At 40.0% G+C, this 12,564-nt stretch overlaps 1 protein-coding gene across 1 annotated transcript; it reads left to right on the top strand.

The window, feature by feature from the left end:
- The first annotated feature begins 833 nt into the window (after positions 1 to 833).
- Positions 834 to 2,485, top strand: LOC110944852 (pentatricopeptide repeat-containing protein At5g66520). The gene has a single exon (XM_022186499.2). The coding sequence runs from the start codon at positions 902 to 904 to the stop codon at positions 2,405 to 2,407; it is 1,506 nt and encodes a 501-aa protein (XP_022042191.1). The 5' UTR covers positions 834 to 901; the 3' UTR covers positions 2,408 to 2,485.
- Positions 2,486 to 12,564: the final 10,079 nt, after the last annotated feature.

Here is a 12,564-nt window from a genome sequence, read left to right as displayed (position 1 = left end):
CACAATGGCGGCCGGAAAACATGGTGGTCGTTCATGGTAGTGTTCATGGTAGTGGAGATCCGTCGTGCCACTGTCGTGGTCGGTCGACCGGCGCCCTCCATTTCTGCCTTCTCGGTTTCTCTCGCTTCTCTCTCTGTGTCTCTGTGTTACAGATGTGTGTGAGTGTGAAAGATGAAGAAGTTGCTGCTTCATCCATGGAGATTTGTTGTTTTTATGTAAATTCACAAAAGTGTGGGCATGTGTGTGTAGGGGCTAAGGCTTATGACCATTAGGTCATGGGTTCGAACCCATGGCATTATAGCCTAGTGGTATCTTGGTGGTGGGATAAGGCTTATGACCATTAGGTCATGGGTTCGATTCCCACAAAGGGGGTTTTTCCCAGATTTATTGGGTTTCCTCCTGAATTGGTGTATAGGCATTATTGCCTAGTGGAGATGGATATGATCGGGTGGTTCTGCTGGTGGCACGATGATACTCCAGTGGCCCGTCAGTGATCCAAATTTGCCGTTCAAAAAAAAAAAAATGTGTGTGTAGGGGCTGGGGTGGGGTGGGGTGGTAGATGGTGGGTCCTCATGTTTCTTTCCAAGATGTACTTCAATCAGTAGGGTCCCGCATGTTTCACATAATTTTGGTTGGATCCATACACGTGTCCATTTAAGAAAGAAGGACACATAAGAGGGGTGATGCCCTGTTCTAATGACGCATGAGCTGGCTATTTTAGAAAATGATATTGGTCAATGACTATTTTCGTAAATACCTCTTCATATTTTAATATATTTTTAGGTTTTAGGCGTATTTCATATTTTATGACACAATTCATCCATTACGCAGACTCCTCCATTCATCATTATTAGCTCTCTCCTTTCTTTCCAAACCTGGAACACAACCTAAACATGAAACAATGCGTATAAGATCAATACTTCCGCACTATCCAGTCAATCCAATTGAACAAAAACTCACATTCTTGATTCACGACTCAAAACAACTTCAACACATTAATCACATCCATGCATATCTCCTAAAAACATCACTACACTCCAACAACTTCATCATAACCAAGCTTCTTAGCAAACTCTCGTTCAATTCTTTCGACAATTTGCGTTATGCACACCACCTGTTCGACGAAATGCCAAGGCCTGACACGTTTCTTTATAACACCATGATCAGAGCTCACTTGAATTCACACAATTATAATGAGTGTCTGTCATTGTTTCTCCAATTGTGTCGCCAAGATCATCTTTTTATAGATAGTTTCAGCTTGTCCCTTGTTGTTCAAGCGTGTGGGCGGTCGGGTTTTGTTCGGAGTGGTCAAACGGTGCATACCCAGGTGCTGAAACTTGGGTTTGGTTGTGATTTGTTTGTCCAGACTGGTCTGACTGAAATGTATGTGAAATTCGGGTGGGTGGAGTTTGCACGCAAGGTGTTTGATGATATGCCTCAACGAGACTTGGTTTCGTATAATGTATTGTTGGCGGAGTATGTAAGGATTGGGGAATTGGGTTTAGCGCGAAAACTGTTTGATGAAATGTCTCGAAGAGATTTGGTTTCGTGGAATACTATGATTCATGGTTATACGTCACTTGGCGATGTGGGCATGTCTAACGAGGCCATAAGGCTCTTTAATGAGATGCGGTTGGCTAAGATTTTTCCGGATAACATCACCATTGTCAGTGTGTTGTCCGCGTGTGGAGATTTAGGTGCTTTAGGTATGGGCAAGATGGTTCACAGGTACATAGAGAGAAACCGGATTGAAATAGACGTAAAGCTCGGGACCTCTTTGGTCAACATGTATGCAAAGTGTGGGGATATTGACAACGCATTAAAGGTTTTTAATGGGTTGAAAGACAAGGATGTGTTTTTATGGAGTGCGATGATAACGGGGCTGGCGAACCATGGATATGGTGATGTAGCGCTTGATCATTTCCACGCTATGATATCTGAAGGAGTTAAGCCCAATAACATTACTTTCATAGGTGTTTTGAGTGCGTGTAGTCACACTGGTTTAGTTAACGACGGGTGGAAATACTTCAACTCGATGAGTGATGCATATGGACTAGAACCAGAAGTCGAACATTATGGTTGCATGGTTGATATCCTGTGTCGAGCAGGACGTCTCGATGCAGCCCGAAATGTTATCAAAAACATTCCCTTTAAACCAGATGCAAGAATTTGGAGAACAGTTCTTGGCGCGTGTAAGATCTATAAAAATGTTGAATTGGCAGAAGAAGCTACTAGTGAAATACGTTCACTCGAAGCTCATGATGATGGAAATTATGTACTTTTATCGAACATATATTCCCAAGATAAGAAGTGGGACAAAGCTGTGAATATCAGGAGGAAGATGGATGAAATTAGTATCCAAAAGGTTGTTGGGAACAGTTCAGTTGAGGTTGATAATGCAGTTTAAAAAACACAAATATTGTACGCATGTAAAAGTGTTGTTTCCTTTTAAATGGAACTCAGTGTGTCTGCACAAGTTTCCGGACATCTGTTTCATTCATGTATGATCAATCATAGGATATGTTTTTAAATGTATCGGAATGCGTGGGTTTCAGGCAAAGAAAGAATCTGAAAGCCTGCCAAAGAGTCTAGCTTGGAGGAGAGTTACTCTAGTGACGAAGAGGTACACCATCTTGTATATTTGTTTTCTTCCTGTTCTACATTTGTGTCTGTATCCATCTTCAAAGATTCAATGAACAACGTAAATTAAAATAGAATTAATTATTTCGATCTGTTAAAAGACTCAAATTATTTTTGTATCTAGACATTGAGCTACGTGGTTCAACATTTTACATGGCATTTGTGAATTCTTTGCATAATGCGTCCAAAGTTAACATTTTGAATTTTGTATGACAGTTACAAACATCAGGAGCGAAGGTAAGCTTGCAAAGGCGGAAAGGACATGACCAAGAAATCTGCACAATAACAATTCACAACCTACTCTGGGTACCACCTGCATGAAAAACCGAAAATGCTGGAAGAGCAGACACACCCTCTGTCAATAACACTAAGGGGCTGTTTGGCAACTTCTGAATGGTTAAGTGCTGAATTAGTAAGAGGTTTGAACCATAGTCACCTAATTCGTGGTTCGCTCCGGTTCGGGTACGCGGTTCGGGTTCGCGATTCGCTAGATGGCACGAATTCGGTACGGACGGGGGTAGGTTCATTTCGGTACGATCCGGTACGCTATTCCGGTACGGTGTACCATTTATAATGTTCATTTTATATTTTTTGTGTACAAACTTATAAGTTTGAATGTAAACTAGTGAAGATAGAGGGGGTTAAATGTTAAAATAAAACAACTAGTTATACACTTTATATGTAAAAATTTAAAGCTTTACATACTAAATGTAAAGTAGTAAAAGATAGAGGGGTTAAATGTTAAAAATTTCTAAACTTATTTAAACCTAAAGTTGAAACCCTACGTACAGCCGCTATTCTCCTTCTTTCCTGCTGATATTGCAGCACCAGAACCAGGATTCCAAACAAGAATTGGAACGATCCAAATTAACGAATTGAAACGACGAATCAAACCTTAAATTCGCGAATTGATAGCGAATTGGTCCGTATACGAATTCCGTACCATACGAAACGTACCAATTCGAAATTCGTGCTATTTTGGGCGAATTCTGTGACTATGGTTTGAACCATTAAGTGCTGAACCAATAAGAGGTCTGAACCATTAAGAGTCAGTATAATGCTTAACCGTTCAGAGACAAATGTCTGACCAATTCAGATTAGAGGTCTTAACCATTCAGACTCAGTATAATGCTTAACCATTCAGAGGCAAATGTCTAAACCATTCAGACATCTGCTCGCAAAACAAACAGTCTGAACCATTAAGAACTCCATTAAGAGGTAAACAAACAGCCCCTAAGTCCTCTTCAACTATAGACACATCTGCATATGATCAACAGGTATTACAAGACCAAAATTTCGAACTGAAATCCAATTTACATAAACAAACAAAAACCTTCAATGATCTTAATTATATACGAATCACCAAATGAAACTAACAATGGACCGTCTACAAAGAATAACCATACGCGAGTTGCAATGCCGCTGACATGAAGGGCTGCTGACCTTTCATGATATTAATTTGTGTGGTTGAGTTAGGACTTGGGTGATTTTCATGTACTTGTTCTTGTGATTCGTGTAGGTATACTATGTCATGTGGTTATTTGATAATTTTTTTCTTGATATTGTTGTTTGCATTAATTTGTGTAAATCTGATATTGTTGCTACTTTGGTCACTTTGGGTTTTTTTTTTCTTGCTGGTGAAGTGGAGTATAATTTCTGGCTTTGCATGTATTCTTCATTTGTTCAACTCAGCTATATGGTCAAGTATTTTTGTTGATTATAATTCCAAATTTGGTTCAAGAATTGTTCCTGCTATTGGTGGCGTAAAGTCGCTATTAGTGTACATATAATTTCCTGTGTTGCAGTTGGTTGCTAGTTTGAGCCTAGTTATTACCATTGCAAATGCAAATGCTCTAGTCTTTTTTTTTTTTTTTTTTTTTTTTTTAACTCTGGTGATGTTGCACAAATTACAAAATCCAAGTATAGAACTTTTAAATAAACTGCCATGCAAATGATGAACAACCTAATTAAACATGCCCTGCAGATTAATACACAGCTTGATGCTATTACTTACAAGCTCAGTTAAGATGTATCGACTCTTCATGTTTCGTTACCCAATAAAGATTATTTAACCCGTTAATACTAGTGTTGGGTCAAATTAGAGAATGATGTTATCAGTTAAGGCGACTTTATTAGCGATGTTATTGTTTATGCGAGATAGCGAGTTCATTTGTTATAGTTAGTAAGCTTTAGCGACATTAGTGGGTCTTCCAAGCAAGAGGCGGCTTGTTTGGAGGAAGGCTCAAGGATCTATAAATAGTGGACAACACCTCACTTGTATTGTGTGCATTTGTGAGCCACCACCCCAGGAGAGTTCACCCAGGGTGGATGATTATCTTTGTATTTCTTTATTCGTATCAATGAAACCTTTTTTATTGTTCATCTATCTTTTCATTGTTATTACTTGTTCTTGGTTCACAAATCAACCCGTCTCACCATATATTTACCGAACCGAGACTGAAACCGGATCGTACGGACTTATCATTTGGTATCAGAGCCACGGTGGCTCGTTTCAGTTTCGGTTGGTCGTATCTACACCGGAAAACCGCCGAAGACGTTAAAATATGGCAGATCTGAAGATTCTTCCTTGTTTTCGATGTTGTTTCAAATCTGGTTTTGTAGAGGAAACATAGAGAGAGCAGAAAGTTGTAGGATGAGAAAAAGGTGGCGGTTTACGGTAGGGATGGGCTTTTTTTCCCAAATACCCGTACTCGTACCCGTACCGTACCCGTACCCGTACCTGTACCCGTACCGATTTTAGGTATTTGGTACATGTATCGGTACCCAGTTTTATTGATTTTGGTATTCGGTACTTTCGGTATTGGTACGGGTACGGGTACGGGTAGAAACGGGTACTGGTACCGAATTCTATGTATACCTTTAAAAGTTTTGTTGTATTATGTTTTATTTCATATTATGGTATTTATAATGTACTCGTATTGATTTTACTTATATGGTACCCGTATCGTATTGGTACTCGTACCAATTTTACCTATTTGGTACTCGTACTATATTGGTACTCATATCAATTTTACCTATTTAGTACTCGTACAAGTGTTCAAAAAGTAAATAAAAACAAAATGGTACCAAGCGGGTACTGTACCGAAAATACCCGTACCAGTACCCGTACTCGTACCCATACCGTACCTATATATTTGGTACGGTATTTGGTACCAAGTTTTGTTCAAATTCGGTACCGGTATTTTCGGTATTGGTACGGGTATAGGTACGGGTACTGTACCAATCCCATCCCTAGTTTACGGTAGGGTAACGGTTACTGTCGCTGATGACCTTGGTTTGTGATGGCAGAAGGTAGTTGATATCACTGGTTCAAGCGACTTGCTCCAATCTCCGATGATTGAGGTTGATGACGGCTGCTGGTTATTGTTTAGGGTTTGTCAGATGATGGGATGTTTGCATATTGGGCCTGTCCATTAGGCCTACGCATGATGGATTGCTTGTTATGGGATCAACCCCCCACGTCGCAAACGGCGCTGGAAGACGGAAGCGATGAGGTGTATGTTTGGTGGATTGTATGAAAAGGTGGGCCCTCAGGTTGTTCTCTCTCTTTTATTATATATTAGGCTGGTGGGTATGGGGTCCGTTACCACACCCCATGTTCTAAATGGGTTACGTTATGATGGATGACAGTTCTTACTGTGCCCCATTTAGAGCTGTTTCTCAGGTACCTTTATTAGGCTTGATTTAAATTAGAGTGATGCTTAGAGGTGTACAAACCGGTTTTTTTCAGTAACCGAAACCGGTTATTAACCGGACCGGTTTTTTGGCCAAAAAAAAAAAACCGGTTTTTCAATAACCGGTTACGGTTTTTAACCGGTTTTAATGGTGGAAATGTGTAACCGGTCCTAACCAGTTGTAACCGGTTGAAAAAAAAACCGGTTTTTTTATGAAAAAATAACCCGTTAAAAAAACCGATTAATAGAAACCGAAAAAAAACCGGTAAAATAACCGGTCTGCAGAATTGTTCACAGAATGTTTATTTTTGCTGTTTGTTGCTTTGTTGCTGCTGTTTTTGCACTTTCTAACTTTTTTTTTTTTTTTTTTTTTTTTTTTTGTAAAATTCAATTTCTTACATAAAAACTTAACAATAAAAGTATAAAAAGTTAAAACATTCACTAAGTCTCGCAACAAACGGTTTTACATAATAATGGAAATACAAACGATAAACATACCAAACGATAAATGGTTTTACATAAACTTAAAATATTAATCCGCAAGAAGGTCCACTAATACATATATATTTTTTTAGTGGAACTACAATATTGAGAAGCGTCGTTTAATCTTCTTCGGCCGAAACCGAACTTGAACTATTGCGTAGGAATTCATCTAATTCGGCTTCTTCGTCGGTCATTGGGGTTGTCAATTCGGCTTCGACCTCGTCCTCATAAACTTCTCCTTCGTAATCTAATTCTTCCTCGAGTGAACGTTTGTCTTGAACTCTCTCCGCCGCATCCAAGTAGTCTTTTAAGCAAATCGACATCTCAACCGCCTTAGGTGTTAGTCGAGTCCTCCTTATCGAAATCACCCTACCACTAATAGAAAAAGCACTTTCCGAAGCTACCGTGGAAGCTTGGACCGTTAGTAAATCTCGGGCCATTGTGGCTAAGATCGGAAATTGATCTTCCTTACTTTTCCACCAAGCCAACAAATCAAAATTTTTAAAGTCTTGTGAACTCATCATTTGTAGAAAGTTCGACCCACCATACCGACCGAGTTCACTACTATAGTGTTACCACGATGCATCTGACTCGACTCATCATACAATTGGTTATAAACATACAAATCGGTATCTTCCATTTGACTTGAACCTTCACCGAAAGCGGCGTTTCTCATTGACTCGTGAATGTGTGACGTTGAACCATATTTTGTTACATAAACATCAAACAATTTTGAAAGTTGATCGTTGAAACGAGATTTTGCGACTTCACCAAAGTTTGGTTCTTGAGTGGTGTTTAAATTCAATTGGTGTGCAATTTTTTCAATCAAAGACCCGGTTCCAAAAATATTAAAACAAGGGTTTAGAGCGGCGGCACAAGTGAAAACCGCCGGTAGTTCTTTAAAATATTTTCTTATTTTTTCCTTCATCGTATCCGCCATGTCACAATATGGTCTACCTCTAACCGACAACTCGTTTACTTTCAAACACATTTTAAACAAATTGTGAAGAACCAATGAACTTGTTGGATAATAAACCCCCGATAAAGTCTTTGTTGATGTTTTGAAAACTTGAAGCACTTGTGTAACATTTTCAATAGTTTCCCAACCCGACGGGTGGTAAGGCGAACACTTTCCACGACTAGCCAAAAGGTTATGAAATTCTATTAAACTTTCTTTTTGCAAAATAGCTTTTTCAAACATAATGCAAGTCGAGTTCCACCTATGAGCAACGTCCCAATTGGGTCCTAAGCATATTCGACCCGCTTCCTTACAAGTTTTAATATATTTTGAATGTCTTTGAGTATTACTAAATATACTTCGTAACATTCTTTTGAAAGCTTCTTTTTGTGTTTCAATAACCTTTAAACCGTCTTGAACGGCCAAATTTATGATGTGTGCAACGCATCGGCTATGGAAAAAAGTACCCTCACAAATCGGATTGTATTTTAATTTTAAACGCATAACCGCGCTCGTGTTGTTTGAGGCGTTATCAAAAGATATTGAAAAAACTTTATTTTCCAATTTGTATGTTGTAATACATTTGTCGATTACTTTATATATAGCTTCACTGGTGTGAGGGTAATCGAATAATTTAAACAAAATCGTGCGTTTCATCATTTGCCACGTCGCCGGTTCAATCCAATGGGCGGTGACACAAATATACGAATCGGGTGAACCGTGCGGTGCGGACCAAACGTCGCTAGTCAAGTTAACACCGGTTTCTAATTTTTCAAAATAAGAAATTAATTCTAGTTTAGCTTTTTTCCACAATTTTAAACAATCCCTCCTAAGAGTAGCACGACTTACATGGGTGTATCGTGGTTGGAGAGTTCGTTGAACCATCTTTGTATAGCGTTGGTTGTCGAAGTGGTTGAATGGCAAACTTTCTTGGATTACAAACTTCCCCATTTCATCCCTAACCATATTGAAATTGTAGTTGAAAATATTAGCGCCATCACTTGCCATGGAAGCTTGACCACTAACGTGTTGTTGTTTCAACGCCTTGCAAAACGGTTTTTTGATGTGTTGCTTCAACGTGGAGTTTGCGGTTTCGGCGTAAAAACCTTGACAATGATGACAACGCGCTTTTCTTTTACCGTTTGCCATCTCGCACAAATCAAAATGTGACCAAACCTCGGGGTTGCGTTTCGTTGGAACAACACGAATCACCGTTTCGTTTGTAGACTCGCCAACATTGACCGAATCATGGGCACTAGACGTTGCCATAGCATTTTGAGAGTTATCGAACAAGAATAAGAGACTTTTTTAGAGTTTTTGAAGATTCTCAAGTGTTGTGATTGAACCTAAACACCCATCACCCTTTTATACTAAGTTTGAGATGCGTTTTGGTCAAAAAAAAAAAAAAAACAAAAAAAAACGGCTACATTTGGACCCCAACGGTCTTCTGACCGTTAAACACATCTGGGCAAAAATAACCGGTTATAACCGGTTTTTTTAATCGGTTTTTTTCTAGTCGTTAGCGGTTAACCGGTTATTAACCGGTTTTTTTGATTAATCGAATAATAAACCGTTTTTTTTTAAAAACCGGTTATAAACCCAAACCGGTCCAGAAAATGTGTAACCGATCAATAACCGGTCGAACCGGTTGTAACCGAACCGGTTATAAAAAAACCGGTTTTTTAAAAAAACCGGTTCCGGTTTTTTTACCGGTTTCGATTGCGTAATCAGTTTTTTTGTACACCTCTAGATGGTAGTGAAATGGTTAGTGTGTACGATGATGATAGCTTAGGTGTGACGGTAGGTTGGGGCCCACTATTGGTTAAAAAAATTATGTTACGTCGTTTATTTTTTTTAGAACAAGGGGCCAGTAAGAAACTGGAGGACCCGAAAACAAAAAATAAAAAATTACAAGATGAAATCACGGATATTAAAATCTCTCCATCTCTCCCACTTGATATCGCTGAACCGCGTTCTATTTTTAAGCCAAACGAAGGATTCCTCTTTTATCTCTTCCACGACCTTAGAGAGAGAAAAAGGCCTGTTTTCGAAAAGTAAGCCGTTCCGAGCCTTCCAAATTTTCCATATAGCTGCAGAAAAACCATCTCCAAAACCTTTTTCCAGATTAGCGAACCTTTCATGTTATGTAGTCCTTCCAGCAAGTCTTGGAAAGACGAGGCATGCGTGTTGACCGGTGTCTTCGTCCAGACGCTTATATGCCACCAAATTGATCTCACAAAGACACAAGAGGCCGCGATGTGATCTGCAGTCTCCTCACCATACCCGTAGAGCTTACATGATAAATCGGTAATCGGAATTCCCCGCGAGGCCAAGGCTGCCTTAGAAGCAAATACAACCTAAAGACAGTTTCCAAACAAAGTAACCCACCTTATGAGGGACCCAATTGTTCCATTTTACTTTGCCCAGCTCCACTTTCTCCCCAATTCTCTCAGCCACTTCCCCTCTGAATTGAGTAAGTGAAAAAGTGTTGTTTTTTTCGTCGAGCCCCAACAATTCGGGGTTATCAATCCCAGCTTTGCGAAGGTCTTTTGCCACAAAAACAGTATCTTTCCAAGCCCCAGTTAAACTGATTTTTAGAGGGACCTGGTCCACCTCCCCGTGATCCCCATGGATGGCCATTACGACTCGAGCCCAAAATTGATTTGGATCACTTTTAAACCTCCATCTCCATTTCATTAGTAAAGCCCAATTCAAACTTCTCATCTCTCCCAGCCCCAAGCCGCAAAATCTTCTAGGAGCTTGAATTTTGTTCCAGGCGACCCACCTCATTTTGCACTTCGACCCCGTTTTTCCCCACACAAAGTCCCTCCTTAGACCTTCTAAAGTCTTTAAAACCTTCACCGGCGCCTTAAAAATCGAAAGGAAGTAGGAAGGGAGGTTACCAAGGACCGCTTTCGCAAGAGTGATTCTACCCCCCAAAGATAGGGTCTTCGCCTTCCAACTGGACAACCGTTTTGCAAATTTATCAATGATGGGTTTCCAAGGACTAATACGCTTCATGTTATCCCCAATAGGGAGGCCAAGAAACTTAAATGGTATGGACCCCGTTTTACACCAAATGACGGTTGCCATGTTCTCCACCTCGTGATGCTCCACCCCCACCCCCATTAAGCTACTCTTTGAGAGGTTGACTTTTAAACCTGAAACCAAATAAAGACATCTAAGAATCCTCCGAAGGTTAAGAACATTCTTCTTAGACCACGTACCCATGAAAATAACGTCGTCGGCATAGCATAAATGTGTAAGGTTCGGACCTCCGTTAGGAAGTTGAACCCCGTTAAACAAACCCAAAGAAGTCGCTCGCTTTATAAAGACCTCAAGCACCTCAAGAGCTAAAACAAAAAGGAAAGGCGAGAGCGGGTCGCCTTGGCGAAGGCCTCTCTTGAGGTAAAACTCGTCCGTAGGGGAACCATTAACGAGCACCGACGCTTTACTCGACTTAAGGCATGCATTTATCCACCTCCTCCATCTTTTAAGGAACCCCATCATATACATGTTATCTAAGAGTAGCCTCCAATTCACCGAATCATACGCTTTGTCGAAGTCTACTTTAAATAACACAATCTCCTTTTTTTTGTCTTTTCGCCCAAGAAATGACTTCATTCACTATTAATGGCCCATCAAAAATATTTCGTTCCTCGATGAAAGCTGATTGGGTTGGGGACGACACCGTATTCATGACCCCTTTAAGACGATTGGCGAGCGTTTTAGCAATAACCTTGTACACGACCCCAATGAGGGAGATGGGTCTATAGTCCGCCAACTTTTGGGGGTCTTGCACTTTCGGGATCAAAGTAAAGAACGAAGTGTTGCATCCATGATTAATGTTACCCGACGTGTAGAATTGATGCATTAACTCCATAAATCTCGGTTTTAACTCACCCCAAAAACGCTTAATAAATTTAAAAGAAAAGCCATCGGGACCCGGGGATTTATCACCACCACACTCCCAAACGGCGTTCTTGATCTCCGCCTCCGAAAACAAAGCTGTCAAACTCCGCTTATGGTTCAGAGATAGCTTGCAAAACTCGTTCACCGCAAGTTTGGGTCTTCGGACCATCGGCTCAGCGAACTTACTTTTAAAAGCTTGCATAATTTTTTTTTTCATACCAATGGGATCCGAGTAAACTGAGCCATCAATGTTTATAGCACTAATCCGATTTGAGGCCTTCTTTAAATTGATGATATTATGAAAAAAACTAGTGTTTTCATCTCCATACTTTATCCAGTCGATGCGCGCTTTTTGCTTCAGTTCCATGCATTTTTGCTTTTCCAACTTCCTTAACACAGCCTTCCAATTTGCTCTAGATTCCTTTTCCCCATAATCAAGGCTCTTATGTTCAGCACACTTCTCCAAAACTGCCAAAGAATCCACTGCTACTTTCCTATCCTTATTCTCTTTAGCTTTACTACTATATTCTTTAATTTTTAACTTTAAAGATTTTAGAAGGTCCAGCAAATCTTTATCTCCCCACGCGCTCCCTTTAGACGACTTTGTCACCCCATACACAACATCCTCAAAACCATAGTTACCTAATTCGCAGTTCGCTCCGGTACGGATACACGGTTCGGGTACGCGATTCGCTAGAGGTGACGTTTTCGGTACGGAGGGGGGTAGGTTCATTTCGGTACGAACCGGTACGGTGTACCATGGAGTCCGGTTCAGTGTACACAAATTAAAACATAAATTATCAAATTCCAAAATTCAAATTACCAAACATTAACATTGAAGGTTGAAGATAAAAATTGATATCGAATAGGAGTAGA

Source organism: Helianthus annuus, chromosome 1, assembly GCF_002127325.2.
Source record: "Helianthus annuus cultivar XRQ/B chromosome 1, HanXRQr2.0-SUNRISE, whole genome shotgun sequence".
In the NCBI taxonomy this organism is placed as follows: Eukaryota; Viridiplantae; Streptophyta; class Magnoliopsida; order Asterales; family Asteraceae; genus Helianthus; species Helianthus annuus.
Note: the sequence above shows the minus strand (reverse complement) of the source record. Positions and strands in the feature narration are given on the sequence as shown.

Bases quoted from the DNA above. Each gene is read 5' to 3' on its own strand.
- LOC110944852 (XM_022186499.2), top strand. From the start codon at position 902: ATGCGTATAAGATCAATACTTCCGCACTATCCAGTCAATCCAATTGAA.